Below are 27,500 nucleotides of genomic sequence, written 5' to 3' on the forward strand. Positions count from 1 at the left end.
ACCAGACCACTCAGTCAAGACCTACTGTCTGTTTTGGTATGGTTTTTACAGCTGGATGCCCTTCCTGACACCAACCACCTTACAGAGTGGACTGAGTGCTTTTGGCATGGTTTCTATGGTTGGATGCCCTTCCTAATGCCAACCCCTTTATAGAGTGGACTGGGTGCTTTTCACATGACACCCGTGACTGCCATGGTATGTTTTGGCATGGCTCTCATGGTTGGATGCCCTTCCTAATGCCAACTCTTTTATAGAGTGGACTGGAGGCTTTTCACATGACACTGAGACTGTCAAGGTCTGTTTTGACATGATTTCCATGGTTGGATGCCCTTCCTGATGCCAACGCCTTTATAGAGTGGACTGGGTGCTTTTCACAAGACATCAAGACTGTCAAGGTCTGTTTTGGCATGGTTTCCATGGTTGAATGTCCTGCCTAATGCCAGCCCCTTTACAGAGTGGACCGGGTGCTTTTCACATGACATTGTGAATGAGTTTGTCTTTGGGAGTGATTGAAATAATGATTACAACAACAACAACAAAACAACAAAAATAATACGACAATGAAACAGATGGGTGATGGTGGTGGCAGTGGGGGAGAAGTTAAAATTGTTATAAACAAGGCATGACTGTGAGGTTATGAAGCTTGCTTCCCAACTGTGTGGTTTTGGACAAGTGTCTTCTACCAAAGCTCCAGGGTGAGCAAAGCCTTGAGAGTGGATTTGGTAGACAAAAACTTGTGTAAGCCTATCGTTTGTGTGTGTGTGTGTGTGTGTGTGTGAATGCCCTCGTTCTGACATTATGTGATGGTTGTAAACAAGCTTCAATGTTGTACGTGTGATGTTGTTTGTTTTTAGTTTTCCATTGAGAAATATGTCTGGCCATGGGGAAAATATTACTTTGGTTGGATACAGGTGAGAGTTGGCAACTGGAAGGGCATCTTGCTGTAGAAAAATCTACCACAACAAATTCTGTCTGAGCCAAGCAAGCATGGAAAAGTGCATGTTGTTGATGATGATGATGATGATGATGATGATGATGATGATGATGATGATGATGATGATGGTGGTGGTGGTGATGGTGGTGGTGGTGGTGGTGGTGAAGGAAAAATAAGTCCAAGTTCAATAGACATCTATACTTATGATAGACTTCTATATTTTCAGCCTTTATACTCAGACCTTTATGAAAACCAGATGTCTGGATATAATGGCAAACTGGAATTCAGTCTGTACCTAAACATTTCTAAGGTTGGCCCAGTGCCCATTTCTGTTTGCTAGATGAAATGAAGTCATCATCACTGTCATTGTCTTTTGGTCCCATTTTTTCATGCTTGCTTGAATTGGGTGAAACTTCTTGAAGCAGTATTTTATGGATGGATGCACTTACTGATCCCAACTGTTACTTGTCTTTGAGTAAGGTATTTTATTTTGCTCGTGTTCACATGTCTAACTGCCAAGTTGTAGGGCTTATTGCTTTTGTGGAATATAAACAAACATCACTGCTGCCTGAGCTGTGTCACTGCAAAAACACATGGAGGGGGAAGGGGAAGGAAAGAAGAAAGAGAGAGAGACCCTCCACAAATACATCACACAATGCTTTTTCATGTAATTTCTGTTGACCAAATTCCACTTGCAAAGCATTAGTTAACCTTAGGCTATGCTAGAAGACACTTTCTCCATGTGCCTTGCCATAGGATCAGGCTTAAAACCATGCAGTTGTAAAGTAAACATCTTACCCACACTGTCATTCCTGTATGTATGTGATAATATAGAATAACTAGTTTTATAATCTTGTGTTGAAGAGTTCAGAAAGAGGATGAAATAGTACTATCCATGACTACAAGAGACTTTAAGGACTTGATCACATGAAAAAATAAAATAATTATATGGAAATATATGTATACTCTTTTCACTCTTTGCACGTAAAAAGTACTAAGTCCACTCTGCTGAGTGGTTGGCGTTAGGAAGGGCATCCAGTTGTAGAAATCCTGTCAAAATGGTCACAGAAGTCTGGTGCAGGCTTCTGCCTGTCCAGCTCTTGTGAAACCATCCCATCCATGCTAGCATGGAAGGTGGTCATTAAACGATGATGATGACGACAATGACGATGACAACGATGATGACAACAATGATGATGACGACGATAATGATGACGATGAGCATGATGATGATGACAATGATGATGATGATGATGATGACGATGATGATGATGATGACGATGACATTGATGACGATGACAATGACGATGATGATGATGATGATGATGATGACGATGACGCTGACGATGAAGATGATGATGATGGTGATTTCTCAACATAAGAAAACTAAACTTAGAAGTGATTTTTCTCCTTAAGTAGCAATTCCCAGTAATTCTACCACATGCAGAGTCATGATTTTGTCCAGAAACACAAGGAAAATGCAGCAGTGGATTTGAAATTCATCCACAATGTTTACTGTATTTGATGGCATAAAAGATGCATGGGCATATTAAATGCATCTCAATTTCAGCAACAGATATTAAGGGAAAATGGTTTTCAGTGTATTAATGAATGTAATATAGTTTCTTATAGGATCCGGGGTGATTTTTTGGGACACTTTATTGGACAAAAAGTATGTTTTTTATGCCATCAAATACAACACAAAACAACTTTGTCATTTCAAGTTAATCAGTACACATATCAGTGAAATAGTTTTGTTTCCCTATATATCTTTGTTTTCTAAATTTCAAATAATGCACTTGAAACTCTCAAAGTCCTTACAAGCACTAGGGATTATATTACAATCTCTTGTTATCTTTCATGGCCATCCACATGTCTATAACATTACCAAAATCTCAAACTATAAACTAAGTATCTTTTTTTGAGCTATTCAATATTTGGTTCTGAAAAGCCGTTGAACCTCTTGAAACCTCAAGTGTTATTCATATTGAAGGAATGCTCATATATCTGGGATTCTGCTGGTGCTTTATAGATGAACAAACATCCTAGACAATATCAAAGAGAAGGCTGCCTTGTAGATTTGACAAAGATTCACCCACCACCAACTTGCAATGACCACCGGCACACATATGCCTTGTTTCTTATTTTTGCTTCTTATATTATACCTATAGTGTCCTCAGTTCCTATTAACTAGCAAATTCTATATCACTTCTTCCAAGCCAATCTGATGCACCAACCTTCACAAATCTTGTAACTTTTGGCAAAAATATATAGCTAGGACTACATCCCAGTGACAGGCCCTTTCCTTCAGAGCCATAAGATCCTCCAGCCCCCAACAGCTATTGCTGCTCTACAAAGCTCAGATGGGGCTCACAATTGAATATTGCTCTCACATATGAGGCAGCATTGCTGCTGTACACACTGGCTGCCTAGACTTCATCTGGAAAAGGGCCACCTGACTAATTGCCATAAATAGAGTTACTCACAGACATGTTTCAGCCTTAGTCTTATTGGTGTGCTATCTCCTCTTATTGGTGAACTATGAAAATGGCCTCTGTTCATTGAATTGTTCTACACATCTCTCTTCCACACTTCATACTTATTGCATCACACTCCAGGCTCACACTAACCCTATGTTCATTCCTTCTTCCACACAACATTATCCCTCTGGAATTTTCTTCCTTTCCATGTCTTTCACCAAGGGTCTTGGTTTGCAAAAACTCAAGAGGAACATTAATGGTGTAATCTCGCTGGCAGAGGAGGGCCTACAAGAGCCATGGGCACTACTCCATGACTGCAGCCCCCAGCAAGTGCAAAAAAAAAATGTTTGAAATTGTGGCACAAACCCAGTCATTTTAGGGATGAGGATTTTGTTGGTTACATTGACTCTCAGTACTAGTAAGCGCTTTGTCTAATGCACCAATGGTTCTGCCAGTTTGTCTGCTTAATAATAATAATAATGATTTCAAATTTTGGCACAAGGCCTGCAATTTCAGGGTGGTAAGCTAATTACGTCAATGCCAGAGAGTTCAACTGGTATTTATTTCATTATCCATGAAAGAGTAAAAAGACATAGGAGTGGCTTGCTTACCAACCACATGGTTCCGTGTTCATTCCTTCTGCTATAGCTTCAGGCCGACCAAAGCCTTGTGAGTGGATTTGGTAGACAGAAACTGAAAGAAGCCTGTTGTATATATGTGTATGTATGTGTATATATATATATATATATGTTTGTGTGTCTGTGTTTGTCCCCCAACATCACTTGACAACCGATGGTGGTGTGTTTATGTCCCCGTAACTTAGCGGTTCAGCAAAAGAGACCAATAGAATAAGTCCTAGGCTTACAAAGAATAAGTCCTGGGGTCGATTTGCTCAACTAAAGGTGGTGCTCCAGCATGGCTGCAGTCAAATGACTGAAACAAGTAAAAGAGAGTAAAAGAGAGTATCATCATCATTGTTTAACATCCATTTTCTATGCTGGCATGGGTTGGATGGTTTGACAGGAGCTGGCTTGCCAGGGAGCTGTCCAGTCTCCAATTGTCTGCTGTGGCATGGTTTCTACGAATGGATGCCTTTCATAATGCAAAATCTAATAATAATGATAATAATGATAATAATAATAATAATAATAATAAATAAAACCTCTCTACGGCAAATACCCAAAGAGAGCGAATAATGCAGATATCGACAAAGCCCTGACCCATCAATGGCTAATGGCCTCTGGCTTAAAATCTGAAACAGAGGGGTTTATCATAGCAGCTCAAGATCAATGCCTACCAACAAGAAACTACCAGGCCAACATATTAAAGATCAGAAGCAGTCCAACGTGTCGTGTATGCAAGCAACAAAATGAAACCATTGACCATGTGGTCTCCAAGTGCAGTCTTCTAGCGCCTACAGAGTATCTCAACAGGCACGATAGAGCTGCACAATATATTCACTGGGTAATCTGTAAAAACCTGGAGTTGCCCCATGAGAAAAACTGGTGGGAACACAAACCACCCCCAGTGCTTGAAAATGACCACATCTCACTCCTCTGGAACTTCACCATTCAAACTGACAGGAAGATAGATGCAAATAGGCCAGACATCATATTGAAAGACTTCAAACAAAGAACATGCCTCCTCATTGATATGACTGTCCCAATCGATATAAACGTATCTGTCAGGACCTACCAAAAACTGAGCAAATATAAAGATCTTGAAATAGAAATCAGCAAAATGTGGAAGCTGAAGACTAAAACAATACCTGTTGTCATAGGTGCCCTGGGAATGATAGCAAAGGGGCTGATAGCTACCTAACTCAGATACCAGGAAACCCCAAAATGGCAGAAGTTCAAAAGATAGTGCTCATGGGAACTGCTCATATCCTACGCAAAATACTCTCTATGTAACCTCAAGGTTTAAAACAACATAATTTTCGGTTTAAAAAAAAAAAAAAAAAAAAAAAAAACTTTTTTTTTTTTTTTTAGACATTCATTAGTACAACATCCCCACCCCCCAAATATATGGCACACTAGGCATAACAACAACATGAACTTCCAACCCTGTTGTCTCTTGAGGTCTCTGGGTGAGACTTGGAGCCAACTTGTACAAATATAAAGCAAAAGTCAAACATAGAATAATAATAATAATAATAATGATAATAGTAATAATAATGATAATAATAATAATGATAATAATGATGATAATCATCCTTTCTACTAAAGGCACAAGGTCTGAGATTTTGAAGGAGGGGACTAGCTGGTTACATCAACCCCAGTGTTTCACTGGTACTTAATTTATCAACACTGAAAGGATGAAAGGCAAAATCAAACTCGGTGGAATAATAATAATAATAATAATAATAATAATAATAATAATAATATTAATAATAATAATAATAATAATAATAATAATAATAATAATAATAACAAACAATTTAAATTTTTATTTTATTTTAATTTTTTTTAATTTTTAATTTTTTAAAATTTTATTTTATTCATTTATTTATTTATTATTTATTTATTTATTTATTCTTTCTTTATTTATTTATTAGACATTCACTAGTACAACACCAAAAAACCCAAATATATGGCACACTAGGCATAACAACAACGTAACCTTCCAACTTGTTGTCTCTTGAGGTCTCTGAGTGAGACTTGGAGCCAACTTATACAAATATGAAGCAAAAGTCAAACATAGAATAATAATAATAATAATAATAATAATAATAATAATAATAATGATAATAAAAGAAATAGTCAAAGAAAAATCCCAGCAATGGTTGAGAAGCTCAGGACTATCATAGTAGGTGCATTAGGCATGATAAAAAAATATTCAGACAAATACATAACAAAAACACCAGGACTTACAAACACATATAACATACAGAAAATTGCACTACTGGGCACTGCCCACATCCTATGCAAAACACTTTCAATACAGTAACTATCAGAGCATCACAACAAAACACAGCACACAGAGCTGCGCTTGGTAGTGAAGTGAAAGCACGATATAAAAAAAATCTACTGAATAATAATAATAATAATAATAATAATAATATAATAATAATAATAACAATAATAATAAAAGATCTGGAGATAGAGGTAACTTGAATGTTGAGCCTAAAAGCAGAAATAATTCCTATTATAGTAGGTGCATTAGGTGTGATAGAAAAGCATTCAGATAAATGCATAATAAAAATGCCAGGACTTACAAGTATTATATAACATACAGAAAATAGCACTATCAAGCATCGCACACTTTCTACGTAAAACACTTTCAATACAGTGAAAATAAGAGCACTACAACAAACCACAGCATATACCCGAGGCACACAACCTGCGCTCGGTAGTGGAGTGAAAGCACATGATTAAAAATAAGACTACTGAATAATAATAATAATAATAATAATAATATAATAATAATAATAATGGTTTCAAATTTTGGCTCAAGGCCAGCAATTTTAGGATTGGGTGGTGAGTGAGTAAATAACATCATCTCTCTGCCCAACTGGTGCTTATTTAATTGACTCTGAGAGAATGAAATGCAAAGTCCAACCTTGGTGGCTTTTGAATTCAGAACATAAGATCCCAGAAGAAACGCTGCTAAGCATTTTGTCCAATGAACTAATGATTCCGCCAGGTCAAAAACAAAACCTTCTCTGAATGTTTCTTATTTCTTTATTGCCTACAAGGGGCTAAACATAGAGGGGACAAACAAAGACAGACAAAGGGATTAAGTTGATTACATCGACCCCAGTGCGTAACTGGTACTTAATTTATTGACCCCGAAAGGATGAAAGGCAAAGTCGACCTCAGCGGAAATTGGAACTCAGAATGTAACAGCAGATGAAATACCGCTAAGTATTTCGCCTGGCGTGCTAATGTTTCTGCCAGCTCGCCTTCTCTAAATGTTTCCATCATACTGATGCGATTGAATCTGAATATGAACATTTCCTCACCTTGCCAATCAGACAAAGCCTACAAGGTTATGGGTTCAATTCCTGCTTCACTGAAATCTCTTAGCTCACATAAAATACACCCCCATGTGCGGGTGGCACATAAAAAGTACCATCCGAACGTGGCCGATGCCAGCGCCGCCTTTACTGGCTTCCGTGCCGGTGGCACGTAAAAAGCACCAACTGATCGTGGCTGTTGCCATCCTCCCCTGGCACTTGTGCCTGTGACACGTAAAAAGCACCCACTACACTCATGGAGTGGTTGGCCTTAGGAAGGGCATCCAGCTGTAGAAACACTGCCAGATCAGACTGGGGCCTGGTGCAGCCTCCTGGCTTCCCAGACCCCGGTCGAACCGTCCAACCCCTGCTAGCATGGAAAGCGGATGCTAAACGATGATGATGATGAGTATGGTGATGATGATGATGATAAATGTACAACTTATGAGCACTTATACATTTGTATCAGGTGCACACAGTCATGTGTTTGTCTGTCTGTGTGTGTGAAAATGTACTGTACTGTTTACAAAATAACCTACATAGTTTTTTGGCTACAATAACAGGACATTACCATAACTATTTCACCATTGTAGTACCGCAACTATGTTTCATGAGCAACAACAATAACAATAACACACTTGTTCATTTCAGTGTTTCTTTAAAGCTCTTTATTCTTTATTTATTTGTTTAGTCACACTAGGAAATAACTAGACAACAGTTGTGCGATAGTGAGAATATCATTATCATCAGCATCATCATCATAATAATAATCATCATCATCATCATCATCGTCATCGCCGTCGTCGTTGCTGTCGTCATCATCATCACCATCATCATCATCGTCATCATCAGCAGCATCATCAGTGTTGCTGTCGTTGTAGTCATCGTGAATGTTGTTGTTGTAATTGTCATTCTTATCCTTGTTGCTATTCCTCCTTCCAACCGCCACTCACCACCACCACCACCACCACCACGGTGGCCTTAACCCTCTTCTTCTTCCTCCTTCTCTCCTTCATTACCTTTATTGACAGTCATAACTGTCATTACCCCTCTTCCTCCTCCTCCTCCTCCTCACCATCTTTGTCATTGTTTTAATTGGATCCCTCCTTTTCTTCCTCATTCCTTTTACTGAAATTTTTTGTCACCATCGTCATATCTTCTGCATGTCATCATCATCATCATCATCATCACCATCACCATCATCACCATCACCAAAACTACCACTGTGGTGCAACCGTCACTGCATTTAAAATGCCTAGACGCACAGACATAAACTGCACTAGCATTATACGTGCACCACTTCACAGGCAGGTTTACATAGAAAAACAACAACAACAACAACAACAAAAATCACCAAAGTAGACTTTTGAAATGACAACGGGACAGGAAATTATAGAGGCAGGCTTTTGACATAGTTGCAGCATAAAGAAGGGTGTAAAGGACAGGGTATATAATATAACCTTGAACTCAGGATCAGTAAGACACAATAAAGAGCATGGTAAACACAGCAAGTTGATTCTAGATTGTAGATGCTGTTCGTCTCTAGGGATGATGATGACAACGACAATTATGGTGGTGGTGGTGATGGTGGCGGTAGATGTGATAGCGGTGGTGTTATCGTTTACCACACAGTGGCTGTGTGGTAAAAAGCTTACTTCCCAACCACATGGTTCCGGTTTCAGTCCCACTGCAATGGCACCTTGGGCAAGGGTCTACTACTATAGTCTTGGGCCGACCAAAACCTTGTGAGTAGATTTGGTAGATGGAAACTAAAAGAAGCCTGTTGTGTGTGTATATATATATATATATATATATATATATAATGGAATTTATAATGTGTGTGTGTGTGTGTGTGTGTGTGTATGTATGTATGTATGTACGTATGTATGTATGTATGTATTTGTGCATTTGCGTTTGTCTCCTCCCCATCAACCATTGCTTGACAACCAATGTTGGTGTGTTTACGTCCCTGTAAAATTAGGTTTACATGCCATCCTCCTTTATGATTTTATGCTAAAAGTCAAGAAGTTGGGAGGGATCTAGACAGTTATGTTTCAATGAAACAGTTTGGTCCTCAAGATCCTAGAAGTTCTTAAACTGAGCTTGTAGATTTGAATTGTTTGAAAATCTTGTGGATGGTGACATGGCTTGGAAGTTTCCAAATTTTAGGATTTTTCTGTCAGTTTTTAAGGAAATATCTATTCTCTCATCAAATGATAATGTCATTTTTCTAAAATATATAAAGCAACATGTAAATCAAAAATATTTAGAACGAAGCAAAAATGGCATTAAAAACATAAAATCTAGGTTCAGTCCTACTGTATGACCTTGAGCTAACCAACCCTGTGTGAGTGGATTTGGTAGATGAAACTGTATGGAAGCCCATTGTATGTGTTTTGTACTCTTTGTGTTGATTTGTTTATGCTCTTGTAACTTTGCAGTTCATAAAAAAAAAAAAAACGAGTGATAGAACAGGTACCAGGCTTTAAAATAAAATAAATACTGGGGTTGATTTGTTTGACTAAACCTTTCAAGGTAGGGCCCCAGCATGGCCACAGTCCAGTGACTCAAACAAAAATATCTTTTAGCTTATGAAGGGACCTGCGAATAACCCATAGGCGCAAGAGTGGCTGTGTGGTAAGTAGCTTGCTTACCAACCACATGGTTCCGGGTTCAGTCCCACTGTGTGGAACCTTGGGCAAGTGTCTTCTACTATAGCCTCGAGCCGACCAAAGTCTTGTGAGTGGATTTTGTTGGTGGAAACTGAAAGAAGCCTGTTGTATATATGTGTATATATATATGTATGTGTGTGTGTATATGTCTGTGTGTCTGTGTTTGTCCCCCCAACATCACTTGACAACTGATGCTGGTGTGTTTACGTCCCCGTAACTTAGCGATTCGGCAAAAGAGACCGATAGAATAAGTACTAGGCTTACAAAGAATAAGTCCTAGGGTCGATTTGCTTGACTAAAGGCAGTGCTCCAGCATGGCTGCAGTCAGATGACTGAAACAAGTAAAAGAGTAAAGAGAGGGTAACCCTGTGTATTGTGTTTCTGAAATTGGACCCTAAAATTTCCATAATTGTCAAATAGAAATTTTATATATGATGTTTAATTTGATTTCAAAATAATGATTTTTCTTGATTTTAATTTCAGAACCACATTTCAAGCGTAACAACATTGTGATCAGTTTCAAAAATAATGTCACAGAAGAATATCAAAACTTCAACATTATAGAGAGTTTGAAGTTTGGGAAGTTATGTGAACATACAAAAGAACATATTTTGATTGATGTAGGTTTTTAGTGATTTTGTTCTGCTTCTTTTTTGTCATTCAAACCCATTGATTTTAACCCACAACAGCACAGAAAAGAATTCCTGTATCTAATATGTAAGCCAGTATCTTGGACAGTTTTGGTGGTAGTGATGTTACGATGGCTTTGGTATTGTATTGATGTTAATTTTTATTCACCTTTTGAGAGATGAAAAGTAAAGTTGATTCCATGACCGTCTTTTCTATAAAGCTCATTTCAAGAGCTTATCAACATGGTTGCTCTTTGATCTAGATACATGCTCCTTCTTAGGCATGTGAACTCTCACCTCCTCCTCCGTTAATCTTGCCATAATGTAGGAAGATGTATAGCAAGGAATACATTATTATACATATCAGTTTACTTGAGCCAAGCTATGAATGCCACAAATGTCATGAAAGAGGAAGTGTTTATGTAATTGCAAAACTTGTTCAAAATATTAATCAAATCTCTCCATGTCTGCCTTACTGATTTACATTCATAAATCATTTATTTTAAGTTTTAATTCCTAGAAATAATGATAAAATGCTTTCTTCAGTTGTTTTTTCTCCATTCCATAACTTTGTTCAATACAGGCAAACTATTACAGTCACCAGAATGATTAGTTATCTGAAATAACAGATTTTTTCCACTCCTTAAAGTAACCAAACTTCATGACTGTATGCTTGGATTTTATAGTGCATATAATTTTGTAGAAGTACAGCTAACCTGAAGCACATATATTTTCGCTCAAGTACAGCTGACCTGAAGCACACAGCTTTACTCGATACAGAAATCCTGAAGCCAGTCATGGCTCTGCTCAGGTACATCCAACATGAAACTCACCATAACTTTGTTCAAGCTTACAGTTAATCTGTGACATATAGAACATGACTCAAGTGCAACTGACCTGGGCACCCAACAATAACAGCTACTCATGTGTGACTGTCTTTAGGATGGCATTGACTAAGGATTCCTAAATGCTCACTAGCTACCATGAGCTTTGCTTATTAAAACCCTTGCTGGTCTCGGGATTGTTATCTTTGCCATATAACATTGGCACTTTAGCATTAGTGAGGTTGCGATGATGTGCATTGGCAAAATTGAGCTGAACAGAAAAACTGGAAATGCATATGTCATGAGGGGAAGTAGAGATAAACATATTGAATTTGTCATTGTTTTCACCATTATTCTTTGATGAGTAAATGCCTTGCTAATTATGTGATGTCAGCATGCCATCTCAAAGCACAGTGACATTCTTCTCTTCAGTTCAAGTTAATTAATTTGGATAGGTGTAATCTGTACTTGGATTGTGACATGATAAACAGTAAGGTAATCCTTATTTAGATTATAAACATTTAGGTTATCCATATTTGGATTATGACATGATGAGCAACAAGGTAATACAGGTTTAGATATATGATAATTAATAATGTGATCTGTAATTGGATAACAATATGATAAATACTAAAGTAATCTGTATTTGGATTTTGACATGATATACAATAAGATAATCTATATTTATCTGCAGTGTGTTTAAATGGTTAAATAGTCATTTTAAATTGTCACTAGATAATCATTCTTTGTGTTTATGATATTTTTCCTTGGATGTTGTTCTAGAATAAATACTTCTTGGTGTCTGATCAACCTGTGGATTTTGAAGGAAAACCATTGAAAGAATCTGCAATATACAGTTCGTACTGGAAAGCTAATCACCTGCCTTTGTATGGAATGGCTCAGCCGAACACTGCTAACCTGAAGAAGATTCTAGAAATGCTTTTGGCACATAGTAAACCAGTAAGTTTGAGATTGTCTCATAACAGATCTTTCATCGTTTACATTTAACTTTTTACTTTGTTTCAATCATTGGACTGTGGCCATACTGGAGCATTGCCTTGGAGGGTTTATTAGTCCAGCAGTTCTCAACCATTTGTTATCTATGACTCTACATCGAAGAGGCCAAGGAACAGAAGAAAGAAAACATGCACCCAACATGAGAGCTGAAGACACCTCCGAAAGTGGGTGGGGCATGCCACATCAAAACGGTAGAGGAGTAGGGGCCGAAACCAGACGGGGTTCCTCTTGATGATGTCTTGAGCTAACTGGATCCTATAAAGGAGCTGTTGTGGTAGCAGACCATGAAACACGGTTAAAATTCCTCCTATTCTGTTCTTGTGGACCCTCTTATTTTGTTTTCCACATGTTCACTTGTGTAGGTTTGCAATAGCATTCTCTGAAAGAACAAGCTCCAGTGGCTGGAAACTTGTTGAACTATGTAAAATGCTTGAGAAACAACTTATCTGTCTCTTGCAATAAATACATCTCAAGCAAAATTTTTTCCTGGACTCTTAAAATACTATTGTCGGTCCTCTATTTACTAGTTTACTTAGTTTATTTGTGTGGACCCCCAAAATTCTTATATGGACCCCCATAGCTCATATGGACCCAAGTTGAGGACCACAGGTTTAGTTGAATATATCAACCCTAGTACTTATTTGTTAAGTTTGGTACATATTCTGTTAGTCCTTTTTGCCAAACCACTTAGTTACTGGGTTGTAAAAAAAACAATTGCTGTTGTCAAGCAGTGGTGAGGGGACAAACACAAACACACACATATACATACATACATACATACATACATACATACATACATACATACACACACATACACACACACACACACACGTATGTATATAGATATTAATATATGATAATAATGATGATATATATATATATATATATATATATTATCATCATCTTTTAACGTCTGTTTTCCATGCTAACATAGGTTGGATGGTTCGACTGGGGTTTAGGAAGCCAGGAGGCTGTGCAAGGTTCCAGTCTGATCTGGCAGTGTTTCTACAGCTGGATGCCCTTCCTAATGCCAACCACTCTGAGTGTAGTGGGTGCAACACAGTTTCCATCTACCAAATTCATTCACAAGGCTTTGGTTAGTCCAAGGCTGTAATAGAAGACACTTGCCCAAAGTGCCATGCTGTGGAATTGAACCTAAAATCATGTGGTTGCAAAGTGAGCTACTTAATCGCACAGCCTTGCCTCTGCCTACCTACATTATCTAAGGGGAAAAGACTGAAAAGGAAAACAATAATAATCAAACATATCGTGTTGTGAAGGGAACTGCACCAGCCTCCACTGTCCTGTTTTGGCATGGTTTTTACAGCTGGCCATCAACAACTTTTCTCCAATGTTCTTGACTCTGAGTTGTTTTTGTCTACTTCCCTCAGTTGGATCCCTGTGTCTTCAGTTCTGCCTCTGTATCATACCTCATATATTTCCCTGAGGGAAGGCCTTCCTCTCCCTGGTCTTGTTGACTTTGAATTGTCATTAATGCTTCTGTAACTCTTTATTTTTTCTGGGTAGGGCTGTTGGCCTTGCACAACCCTGTTTTTACCTCTGGGAAGGGATGAGGTGATCCATATTAGTATGGCCTCTACCCTTTGACCTGTCCGGCATGGGAGGCTCTACCAAGAGTTTGCACTCTGTTGGTGTAGACCTCAGGGTCAGTGATATGCACAAGCCATCACACTGCAACAAGGACTGAATCTGGTGGTGGACCCATTCATTTTGGTATTGTTTTCTACTTGTTTCAGCCATTAGACTGCGGCCATGCTGGGGCACTGCCTTGAAGAATTTTTAGTTGGAGGGATTGATCCCAGTACTAAATTTTTTAAGCCTGATACTTATTCTATCAGTCTCTTTTCACTGAACTGCTAAGTTACAGGGGAGATAAATACACCAACACCAGTTGTCAAGTGGTGGTAGGGGACAAAAACTGACAGAAAGACACACAGACACGCACACACATACGCATGAACACACACATGTACACACATATATATGACAGTCTTCTTTTCAGTATCTATCTATCAAATCCACTCACAAGGTTTTGGTCAGGCTATAGTAGGAGTCACTTGCACAAAGTGAGGTGCATACAGTGGGACTGAACCCAGAACCATGTGGTTGAAAAGCAAACTTCATACCACACAGCCATGCCTGTAATTTATTAACATTAGGGTAACTCTTTCTACGGATTTACAAAAGGAAAAATAGTAAAATGTACACTCTTGAGAATGTGACTATTGATGCTGGTATGGTATGTGGTGAAGAAGGTCACTTTGTACTCACAAGGTGTTAGAATCAGTTCCATTGCATGGCACTTTAACTCTTTAGCATTCAGATTCTTTTCTACTCTCGGCGCAAGGTCCGAAATTTTTGGGGAGGGTGCCTGTCAATTAGATTGACACCAGTACACAACTGGTACTTAATTTATCAACCCTGAAAGGCAAAGTCGACCTCAGCAGGATTTGAACTCAGAATGTAAAAACAGACAAAATACTTCATGCTAACATTTCTGCCTGCTCGCCGCCTTTAGCATTCAGATTATCCAATCAGATGTAATTTTTATATATCAACATCATTTGAATTAATCATGCATTATCTTGTAGTTTTGAGATTTTGATAATGCAGTTGTTTATCTTTAGAATTACATTCAAGGGTAGGTGTGAGAGGCGGGATATGGACAATTTGAACATAAAACAGACAGAATATTTGGGTTAGATATGGTCATTTTAAATATTAAAGGGTTAAGTAAGCATCTGTACTGTAGTCCCTGGCTGACCATTGGCTTGTGAGTGAATTTGATTGAGGGAAAATGCTGGAAGCTTTCAAAACCCTGGGGGATATATAAAAAAAGGCAAAAAATCCTCTGTCAATTGAAAAGTAGATAAGGGTTGGTATAGAAAGTGCATCCAATCATAAAACCTTGCCTTAAATCCTCTGTCTAACCCATACAAACACTGAAAAATACACATTCAAATGAAGGAATGACTGATTCTTGAGAAAAGAAAATAACTGCTTCAATTCAGAGTATATGTGATGTCTTCTGTTGTAGGTTTTGCTACTTAATCTGAGAGAAGAACCAGTTTTTGTACTGGCAGTCAACCAAAATGCTGAAAATGCTGTGTCTTATTCAATTCGGACAAAGGAGGAAGTGCATGATTGCATTGTTTCAGGATTAACTGAGAAAGAGGCCAATGAACAGGAACTGACACTTCGCAAACAGGTATCTCACTTTGCTTTTCTAATTATGTTGATGTCTCCTGTTAATTTTGAATATTATGATCATAATGTATGTTAGTTGAGGGATCATGACCTAGTGGTTAGAATGTTGTGCTCAAGATTGTGAGATCATGTTTTTAATTCCTGGATTGGGTGGTGAGTTGTATTCTCAAGTAAAACACTTCATCTCAAGTTGCTCTGTAATCGCTTCAACTCCTGACATGTGGTACAATGTGCACCTGTTCAGGTGATGCTGATTTGATGGAGAGAGTGAGCTAATGTACAGCATAAACATTTAACCCTTTTGTTACTGTATTTATTCTGAGGGTGGCACATAAAAAGCACCATCCGACTGTGGCCGTTTGCCAGCCCTGTCTAGCACGTAAAAAGCACCCACTACACTCATGGAGTGGTTGGCGTTAGGAAGGGCATCCAGCTGTAGAAACATTGCCAGATCAGACTGGGCCTGGTGCAGCCTTCTGGCTTCCTAGACCCCAGTTGAACTGTCCAACTCATGCTAGCGTGGAAAGCGGACGCTAAATGATGATGATGATGATGATGATGATGATGATGATGCTTTGTGTTTCTTTTGATTACTTTAAGTATAACAAAGAATTTAGTAAAATAACTTAGTTATCTTTCAGCTAGTGTTAGGAACATAAATTGTGACTAAGGTTTGGTGGAAGATTTTAATTCAAAACTTATGAAAACAATACATTTGTACTCAGAGCCAGAGCTGATTTCAGCCAGGTTGGTAATGAAAGGGTTAATCAACCACTATAAACAAATCATTTGTGCAGGTTGCTCAGCAAGAAAATGCAGAACTGGTTCTATCATTGGAATATGTGAGAGAGACTATCGATCTATGTATATGAAGGAAATCATGATTTCATTCCTTCACACACGCATACATGCTAACATGCATGCACACATACATACCTACAACAAATACATGCACACATAAACAGAAGATAGTTATTAAATACCTGATCAACAGGTGAGATAAGGTAGGATGCCTCTAACACAGGGGTTCCCAACTGGTGGTTCCCGACCCCCCAGGAAGTCATAAAGTCTCGGTAGGGGGTTCACATAGCCTTGATCAGTCAAGTGGCCTTAACATGTATAACTCAATACTGGTTTCAAATTTTGGTACAAAGCCAGCAAGTTTGAGGGAAATGGGTAAGTTGATCCCGGTGCACAACTAGTACTTATTGTATCAACTCTAAAAGGATAAAATGCAAAGCTGGCCTCAGTGGTATTTGAACTCAGAACATAAAGAGAGAAGAAATGCTGCTAAGCATTTTGCTCAGCATGTTTACCACCTTAATGCATAACTCAGTATTGGTTTCGAATTGTGGCACAAGGCCAGCAAGATCAGGGCTAGGGGTTAAGTTGCTTACATCAACCCCAATACTCAACTGGTTTTTATGTTATCAACCCTGAAAAGATGAAAGGCAAAGCTGACCTTGGTGGAATTTGAACTCAGAGCATAAAGACAGACACAATGTCACTATGCATTTTGCCCATGTGCTAACGATTCTGCCAAGCTCACCATCTTAATGTTTAACTCAAAATTAATATGACATATATAAATCAATGTAAATGCTAAAATTTTTGGATTCTTTCACAGGTTTTAAGATATGCTGCAACAAATGACAGCTTTGATTTCCCCTTTTACAACTGCCCAACTAAAGAACCATACATTTACAATGTACAGTATGAAGATTTCCTCATAACATCCAATGAAATGTATTCCAGGTTACAGTTTGAATATGCAGGTCTCAGGTAAGCATAATGTGTGCCCAGTAAACTTAAACAGTACTACCTACTTGTTATAACCATTTACTTGGAATTTCTCTTCGTAGTTGCTAAACATGCTAGAAAAAGCAGCCAAATTTCTACTAAAATCACACTGTGGTCATGACTGTGGCCGTTGATGTGCTCATGCTTGTGCTCATGTTTGTGTAAGTGGTTGCGGTTGTGGTCGTGCATGTGGTCATGCAGTGGATGTCTTTGAGGTAGTTGTAGTTTTGTTCTTACTGGTGGATGTTCTCCTCCTCATCTTCGTGCTCATACTTTTATCTAAAATTATATTATTAGATAATATTATATACATACATGAAACCTGAGAAACAAAGGCTGGATGGTCATAGCTGGAAGTTACCAATCATAGATCTGTTCAGAGAGAGAGCTGTCATGGGGCTAAACAGCAACACTCTTTTACAAATTGTGAATTGTAACATGCACTTATACACACACACTCACACACAAATATATATCCTCCTTCTCATCCATATTGTTGTCTTCCTCCTCCTCCTCCTCATCATCATTATCAGCAACAGCAGCCACCCTTCCATCCTTCACCTCATCTTCCTCCTCTTCCTCCTCTTCCTCTTCCTAGAGTGCACTCAGAGTCGTGTGCTTGTGCAACATTCTGTAGCTACTATAGCTTCCTCCTACATCTTAAAGCAAAAAGAGCTGTAAGCTATCAAAATTGATTACATGATTCCTGTTCCCTTGTCAAATCATTAATTAATATTATGCTCTGTACTTGCCTAACACTTTACTGTAAATCATATGTCTATTGAGTTCTATTATTAGTATTGCTATGCCTAGAGACTGAAAGAGAAGAAAAACAGAAAGTTTGACTCATACTGTCTTTCTTCCTCAACTGTATATGTGTTTACTTCTGTCAGTACTGCTATGTTTCAGCTTTCTGTCTCCAATTCTTTTTCCTTAACATGGTGTGGTTTGAGGGAGATTTGACTGCTGTTTCTCAGAATGGGGAAGGGGGAGTCTTCAAGATGACACAGCGTTTGGATGTCTTGCAACTGCCACCATTGGGGAAAACATTGATCATGTTCACCACATGGTGATGGATGAGAGGCGATTGACTATAAATCAAATAGCCAATGCTATTAGAATATCCTGTGAGAGAGTTGAGAATATTTTGCACAATGAACATTGCATGATGAATGTTTTTGCTTAGTGAGTGCCACGTTTTCTGATACCTGATCAAAAACCTAGTTGATCACACCGTGGGAAAATCTGACGTTGTTTGAGGCAGATCCAGCTTGTTCCCTTGAATGTTTCTTAAGCCTAGATGAGTGTTGCCTTCATCACTTTGAGCCAGAGATAAAGAGACAATCCATGCAGTAGAAACACTCTTCCTCACCTACTCCAAAGAAGGTCATGGTTGTTTTATCTGCGGGGAAGGTGATGGCCACAGTTTTTTGGGATGCAAAAGGCATTGTATTTATCAACTATCTTCAAAAAGGCTACACAGCAACACTCTTTTACAAATTGTGAATTGTAACATGCACTTATACACACACACTCACACACAAATATATATCCTCCTTCTCATCCATATTGATGCTGAGGCAGTTATGAAAAGTAGTCACCTGGGTCTTGCTTTATCTGGACAATGCTCCAGCACACAAGTCATTGGTTTCAATGGCTATTGTGTATGTCTGTGTCTTTGAACTGATTGATCACCCTCTCTATTCTCCTGATTTGGCCCCATCTGACTATCATCTGTTCCCCAGTATGAAAAACATTTGGCTAGGAAGCAGTATCACAGTGATGATGATGTCATATCTGCTGTTGATGACTTTTCTGACCGACAGGATGAAAGCTTCTTCACCAATAAGATCCAAGCACTGCAACACTGATGGAAGTAGTGTGTGGGCCACAAGGGGGACTATGTTGAACGATAAACCTTATTTGATCACATTCCATGAGAATACCTTGATCTACTTTTGAACTTTTCAACCAACCCTCATACAATGTGCACTGGGGCACTTTTCTTGTGTTATTACCACCAGTAAGGTCATCAAGTAACTTGCAAGACTAATAATGTTTGGAACATAAATTAAAATGGAAATTTGTAGGAAAGTTTTAATGTTTGATCAATTTAAACAGGAAGATTGTATGATAGAACTAGTGGCAGTCTTGAGTGGATCTGTGCAAAAGGGTTAAAATAAGAGTGGATTTGTGTCAGAGAACAAGAAGAGATTTAACATAAGAGAGTTAGCATACCAGTGGCGGTGCCCCAGCATGGCCGCGACCTTCGGGCTAAAACAGTTTTAAGGATTTAAGGATAGGTTCATACCAAATGAGTTAAACTTCAGAGTATATCTGATACTCTTTACTCTCTTTTACTCTTTTACTTGTTTCAGTCATTTGACTGCAGCCATGCTGGAGCACCGCCTTTAATCGAGCAACTCGACCCCAGGACTTATTCTTTGTAAGCCCAGTACTTATTCTATCGGTCTCTTTTGCTGAACCACTAAGTGATGGGGACATAAACACACCAGCATCGGTTGTCAAGCAATGCTAGGGGGACAAACACAGACACACAAACATACACACACACACACACACACACACACATATATATATATATACACACGCACATACATATATCCGACGGGCTTCTTTCAGTTTCCGTCTATCAAATCCACTCACAAGGCTTTGGTCGGCCCGAGGCTATATAGTAGAAGACACTTGCCCAAGGTGCCATGCAGTGGGACTGAACCCGGAACCATGTGGTTGGTAAACAAGCTACTTACCACATAGCCACTCCTGATGTTTTATTTGTTTTTACTTTCAGGTATTTCAGATGGTGTATGCCATTATACTCAGCATTATCAGAAGAACAATTCGATTCTTTCATTTCATTTATGAAGGTAAATTTAAACTTTCAAAAAGTATTCTTTTCAACATTTAAATTTAATTTGTCAAAATATTTTCGTCACATTGAGACCGCGACCTGTTCACTGACAAAACTTTGTGCTGCATCTGAGAAAGTAACAGTTAGTTCATGATATATATGTACGTATGTATGTGTGTATGTATGTATGTATGTATGTATGTATGTATGTATGTATGTATGTATGTATGTGCGTATGTATGTATGTGTGTACATGTATGTGCACATGCATGTGTGCATGCCTATACGCATGTATGTATGTATGTACTTATGTACTTACGTATGTATGTGAGTATTTAGGAGATGTGTAGACGTGTTTGTGTGTGTGTACATGTGTATGTACCTGTGAATGTATGTTTATGTACTGATATGTGTCAGTTCAAGTTGTATACATGACTGTTACCTTGTTGAAGGTTGTATATATACACACATATACATTTATATAGACACACACACATATATATATGTTGAAGTGAATCTAACGGTTTTTGTGTATTTCTTAAATGGCTTATAAACACTTTCCATGCTGCAATTATTTTCATTCCAGCACACGATCTCAGATCAGGTCACTTGCTATGCAAGTACAACTCCAGTAATTTTTTGTTTTTGTGTTTATACTTCATTGTCTTTCTTTCAGTTAAGATCTCTTTATAGCTGAATAATATTTACTTTCTTTGTATCTTTTCTTCTTCCTTAAATTTTCTAACAGCCATACGTCTTTGATGTGAAGCAAACCTGCATTATTCCAGCTATACTTATTGCTAAGGACAAAAGAGATGAGCGATGTACAACTGCAATGGTTCTGTGCAGTCTCCTCTATGGCAACGTTTTTGGGTTTCCACATGAAGCCAAGTAAGTTCTAGAAAGATATATCTTTTATCGTTTAGCATTAAGACTGTGGCCATGCTGGGGCAAATGCCTTGAAGAATTTTTTTAGTTAAATGAGTTGACCCTATTACTTACTTTTTGTTAAGCCTGGTACTTATTTCATTGGTTTCTTTTGCCAAACTGCTAAGTTACAAGTATGTAAACACACTAACAAGACTTGTCAAGCAATTGTAGGGAACAGACAAAGACACACATGCACGCACACATGCGCACACACACACACACACACACACACACACACAGATAGAGAGAGGCCTCTTTCAGTTTCTATCTACCAAATCGATTCACAAAACGTTTGTTTGCCTGAAACAATACTACAAGATATTTGCCTAAGGTGTCATGAAGTGGGACTGAATCTAGAACCAGGTGGTTGGGAAGTTTGTTAGTGAGGTCAGAGCAAGGCAGAAAAACAGTGGGGTCAACGAGTCTCTTTTGACTTGTAATTCATTTTCCAGTATTACATGGTTTTATTTTTTTAATGACGTGTGATTCATTTTTCAGTGTTATGCTGGTTTATTATTATCATTATTATTATTATTATTATTGAATGAGAGAGCAGTGCATGCCATCAAAGTGACACTGGGGTAAAATACACGAAGCCCAGTATACTCATCATGACTACCCGTCTGATGAGGGTACACTAGGCACATGCATCACAACCATTTGTGCGTGACATGGTGATCTCATATTAAGATAAACAGCACACGACCTTGCAGGTGGGGTCCAGTTAGAATTTTCTTCTGGTCGAGTAGCCCATCCCACTCAAAAGGTCCCTGAATAAGGGTTACTTAAGGATGTTGAACGAAACACCCATGTTTCCAGAGGTGAATTATTCAAACCCCAAAGAATCCCTCTCAACACATGGCTATGATGCTCCCCCACTATTTCTGCCCGTGATCAGAGATGCACATATCGTCAGCCACTAAGGGACATGCTCAACTGGTTAGGTCAAACAACTGACAAGCAAATCTGTGGTATTGAGCAGAATATTTGCTGTAGCCCATCTTTTATACCAAGACAAAACAATGTACAGAATAGCACTTCCAATCAGTTAAGATCATATTATTATTATTATTATTTTTATTATTATTATTATTATTATTATTATTATTATTATTATTATTATTGCCTTTAACTTTCAGCTCTTCACCAGCCAAAATCAATCCAAAGAAGCCATGCTATGAAAAAGGAGAATTCCAAGCAATTAGATCCTTGGTGTCTTTGTTACCAGATGGTTTGTTGCGAAAACAACAGGTAAATGGAACCGACTTCTACTTTATATAAAAATAAGGCCTTCAGTTTTAGCAGGCAGGTGTTAGTCAGTTTCATGCTTCCAAGGACTTGAATGGTACTTTATTTTATCCATCCTGAAAGTATGAAAAGCAGAACTATTATGGATGAGTGCCTGTTAAATGTAAATGTAACATTGGTACTTTGATTGTTTTTATTTTGTGTGTTTATTACAAATTAATTATAGTCAGACAAATCCTTAGCACACAATAGCAAATGTGTCTTTAGCTATTTACATATAGGAACAGAAATTCCAACTGAGGTTGAATGACTGAAACACTGAGGAGGCTTAATCACATTGAAACATGTGTGCATGTGTGTGGCCATCATCTAACGTTATTCAGTCTGGTTTGATGTGTTTTTACACACAAAGTCTATAAGGAGAACCTTTTCTCTGAGACAACAATCTTGTAGCAAATATCTTCACTAGCATGTGATAAATATTAATGTACACATTGTTAAATTTTCAACAGTTTCAGGGAAGTTTTTAATGCCCCACCAGTACCATACATGGAAACATAGAATTAAATCAGTGCATTAGATTTGATCTGCAAGTTGTAGCTTGTTAAACCCTGATTTATAAGAAACTGTTGTTATTGCTATTATATTTAAGGTGGGCTGGCAGAATTGTTAGCATGCTGGACAAATGCTTAATGATATTTCTTCCAGCTTTCTATGTTCTGAGTTCAAATTTTGCTGAGGTTGACTTTGCTTTTCACCCTTTCAGGGTTGATAAAATAAGTACCAGTTGAGTACTGGGATCAATTGTAATTGACAATCCTCTCCACCAAAATTTCCACCTTATGCCTACACTAAAACGAATTATAACATTTTCAACAGATTTTTGTTTTTTTGGTGGATTTCTATTACATTATCAGTTGTATTGCTGTGCTCCTGAGATCTGTACAGCATTGTCTTTCAGGAATGTAGATCTTTGTATATTATGTGTTGCAACCTTTTGATCCCGGTCTGGCTTCTGTTCAAAAGATAAATTCCTCCCTTCATTATTCAAGTTTATGAGGCACTCAAAAGGGTCCTCAACTCATTATGACATTAAGAAAAAAAAAACCCAGAGTAAGAGATGACTAATTCAACTATGTACTGGGTAACCAACACAAAAATCAATAATTGTATCCTGTCACCAACACCATGATATTGGTGAAAGTTTTAGTAATAATATTCAGTCTACTCTAACCAGTGAGTGAATATCATTTACTTAACTTAAGCCCTTTGTTCCCTATGGAGCATGGGCTGTTGATGACTTTTCTCCTCTGTTCTCGACTCTGGGGATGTTTTTTTGCTTCTTTTCAGTTGCTTCCCTGCTTTTTCAGCTTCACCACAGTATTTTACATATATTTCCCTGAGGGAAGGCCTTCATTTCCAAAGTTATGCTGGCTTTGAATTGTCATCAATGATTCTGTAACTTTACATTTCCTAGGTAGGAATGTTGGCCCTATGCAAACCCATTTTTACTTCTGAGAAGGAGTGAAGTGAGTCATATTAGTTTGGCCCCTGTTCTTTGACCTGTCCAGCATCGAAGGCTCTACCAGGATTTTGCACTTTGCTGGCATAGCTCTCAAGGTCATTGAGGTACACAAGCCACCACATTGCAGCAAGGACTGGACTTTGTGCTAGAAATAGAGTGAGTTGCATAGGTAAATTGATGAGTCTTTTTTTTTTAGTATGTAGTGCTGATTAAAACACCTCCTGTAACATAAATTGGTATATAAAGATGACATCTTAATATTTCAGCAAGTAGTTAGAGGATTCACCCCCCACCCCCAAGAAACCCCAGGAAATTATTTTTGCACATTTCTTGAATATTCTGTCTGTTTCAGGTTGATGTTGTCATAGATATGTGTTGTGCTGAAGGACAAAATCTACGATTTTGTATACTACATGCTAAAAATTTGGTTTCTAAATTGTTAGAAAACCAGCAAGTAAGTTTGTTTTATATCTAAAAATTTTCTTTTTAAAATGTTTCTTGAAATTCCAGCCTATGATGCCATGTGTTTATGTGTCATGCACATGTCTTATAACTAGTGCACAAAGGGTAAACAATTTGTGCTCAAGGCTTCCAAAATTAAATATTTTTTGTTAATTCAAGTTGGTTATTCTCATGGCTGTACACATACTTTGTGGAGAAAGACAAAATTTTCACACCACGAAATTTTTGTCTGTATACAAAATTAGTAGGAACATTAGTTATGAATAATGCGGGGGTTGAAACGATCATAATGTAAACTTTTGATTAAAAAATATATAAGTTATAGACACAGGTGTGGCTGTGTGGTAAGAAGCTTGCTCCTCAATCACATGGTCCCTGGTTCAGTCCCACTGTGTGGCACCTCGGCCAAGTGTCTTCTCCTATAGCCTCCTGCTGACCAAAGCCTTGTGAGTGGATGTGGTGGACAGAAACTGAAAGAAGCCTATCGTATATATATTAGGGTGGAGTGAAAAATGCAACTTTCGAAATTGGTAACCAAGAATTAATATTTTGTTGTGAATTAGGGTTAAAAGAAAGGTGTATAAAGAACTTTGCAGTCAAATATTTATTTCAGGCTCCACAACGCAATTGAAAATTTTTTAAATCGCTATTTTAGGTTGAATTTTGGATTTCATGGATGACAAGTCATAACAAATACATATTTCTACATAGCAGAATGCAAAACAGTAAATATAGTATCCTTAAGAGGTTGCATACCAAGTTTCAATAAAATAGACTATAAAGAGAACAGGAATGTGAACTTCTCTCCAGGGTCACTGCAACGGTCATTGTATGTGAATGTACATCGTACATGTGTGAAGTTTTCTGCTTTGTACCTTGACATTAGGCTATTGTATTAAAATTATTGATCATGTTAAATTTAGCCTTGTTTACATTTAGTGATGACTCAGAAGCCAATAATCATCATCATCATCATTTAATGTCTGCTTTCCATGTTAGCCCTTCCTAATGTCAACCACTCTGAGAGTGTAGTGGGTACTTTTTACATGTCACTGGCATGGGGGCCAGTCAGGCGGTACTCTCAATGACCTCGCTCGAATCTTTTTACACATGCCACCGGCACAGGTGCCAGTAAGGCGACATTGGTAACGATCACGCTCAAATGGTGCCCTTTTACGTGTCACGGCATGGGGGCCAGTCAGGCGGTACTGGCAATGACCTCACTCGAATCTTTTTACTCATGCCACCGGCACAGGTGCCAGTAAGGCGACGTTGGTAACGATCACGCTTGAATGGTGCCCTTTTACGTGCCATGGGCACGGAAGCTAGTTGGCTGCTCTGGCAACAATCATGCTTGAATGGTGCCCTTTTATGTGCCACAGGCACGGAAGCTAGTTGGCTGCTCTGGCAACGATCATGCTTGGATGGTGCGCTTGGCACCCTACTAGCACGGGCACAAGTGCCAGTAAGGCGACACTGGTAACGATCAGACTCGAATGGTGCCCTTTTATGTGCCACTGGCACGGAAGCTAGTTAGCTGCTCTGTCAAACAATCACACTCATATGGTGCTCTTTGCACCCTGCTAGCACGGATGCCAAAGCCTAATATTTGGTACTCCATATGATCTTAGTGAGCAAGTTTTGCCAACTTACATTGATGTACTAAAATGTGTTTTATTTGAATGAGAAAAAGATAAGAATGTAGTTTAGAAAGATCCTTCAATTAAACAAATTATCAAGATCATAGCAGAAAAAATAATTCTTCTTGGCAAAATGCATCCAGCCCTTGTGTTATGATTGAGTTAGTTAAACCGAAAATCTTAAGCTTTTATCTAAAGTACCAAGCATTACTAAAATCTGTGTAAAATAGAAAAAAATGGGCCATCATTTCAAACAAAGTGTAATGTGTTTGAAAACAATGCAACAAAAGATTTATTTGATATTTCCTGTTGCAAATGCAACTCCTTTAAAAACAGCAGTTATAGTAGAGACAAAAATGTACTACAGAGAGAACAAGATTTTTTACAGGATCAACAGACAAATAGAAAATTGATCATTGGTGGAATAGATCAAGCAGTATCTAAACGGAACATTCTGAGGTTGATTAGAAAGAATCAAGCCAGATCACAGTCACTTTTCTATGTCAGCAAAGGAAAATTTAAGATTTTGGTTTAACTGATTCAATTGTAACACAAGGGATGGATGCCTTTTGTCAAAGAAAAATTATCTTTTCTGGTACAATCTTGACAATTTGTTTAATTTATTTTAATGTGTGTGTAATCTAGACCTCATGTAACACATATATTTGGTTACCGGGTATTAAAAATAATAATGAAAACAAAGTCGAAAAGTATATTTATTTCATATAATTTTGAAATTTCAAGTGTGTTGCGGAGCCTGAAGATAGAAATTTTAGAGCTTGAGATTTTAACACTCTTGTTTTTAAAGGATTTCGCAAAAGGAAACTGATTCGTAACAATGAATGCAAAAAAAATATGAGGAGTGGCAAACATGTTATAAATTGATTTTTCACTCATTATTCAAAATTTCAAGTGGGCTATGGAGCTGAAGATGTAAATTTAAGAACTTCAGACTTTAACACAGTTGTTTTTAAAGGATTTCACTATAAAAAATATATTCTTGAACACATATTTTGAAAACCTGTTTAAAATGTATCTTTTGCACTCCACCCTAATATATATATATATATATATATATATATATATATATTATATATATATATATATATACATGTATATATATATATGTATGTATATATCTATATGTGTGTGTGTATGTGTTTCTCCCATCACCACTTGACAACCAGTGTGCATGTGTTTATGTCCCCCATAACTTAGCAGTTCAGTTAAAAGAGACCGATAGAATAAGTACCAGGCTTTAAAAAAGAAATAAGTACTGGG

General features: G+C 37.9%; 1 protein-coding gene across 5 annotated transcripts in view; it reads left to right on the forward strand.

Annotated features, from left to right (window-relative positions):
• The window catches only part of LOC115210661 (paladin), a 137,032-nt gene that overhangs the window by 83,562 nt on the left and 25,970 nt on the right, over nt 1-27,500 (forward strand). For all 5 annotated transcript variants that reach the window (XM_029779322.2, XM_036505398.1, XM_036505411.1 and 2 more), the window contains exons 3-10: nt 10,528-10,664; nt 12,281-12,457; nt 15,573-15,743; nt 17,370-17,524; nt 20,355-20,430; nt 21,163-21,305; nt 22,484-22,595; nt 24,470-24,571. In XM_029779322.2, the coding sequence (XP_029635182.1) occupies nt 10,528-10,664; nt 12,281-12,457; nt 15,573-15,743; nt 17,370-17,524; nt 20,355-20,430; nt 21,163-21,305; nt 22,484-22,595; nt 24,470-24,571 (1,073 nt within the window). The remainder of the gene's footprint in view (nt 1-10,527; nt 10,665-12,280; nt 12,458-15,572; nt 15,744-17,369; nt 17,525-20,354; nt 20,431-21,162; nt 21,306-22,483; nt 22,596-24,469; nt 24,572-27,500) is intronic.

Source organism: Octopus sinensis, linkage group LG1 (genome assembly GCF_006345805.1).
Source record: "Octopus sinensis linkage group LG1, ASM634580v1, whole genome shotgun sequence".
In the NCBI taxonomy this organism is placed as follows: Eukaryota; Metazoa; Mollusca; class Cephalopoda; order Octopoda; family Octopodidae; genus Octopus; species Octopus sinensis.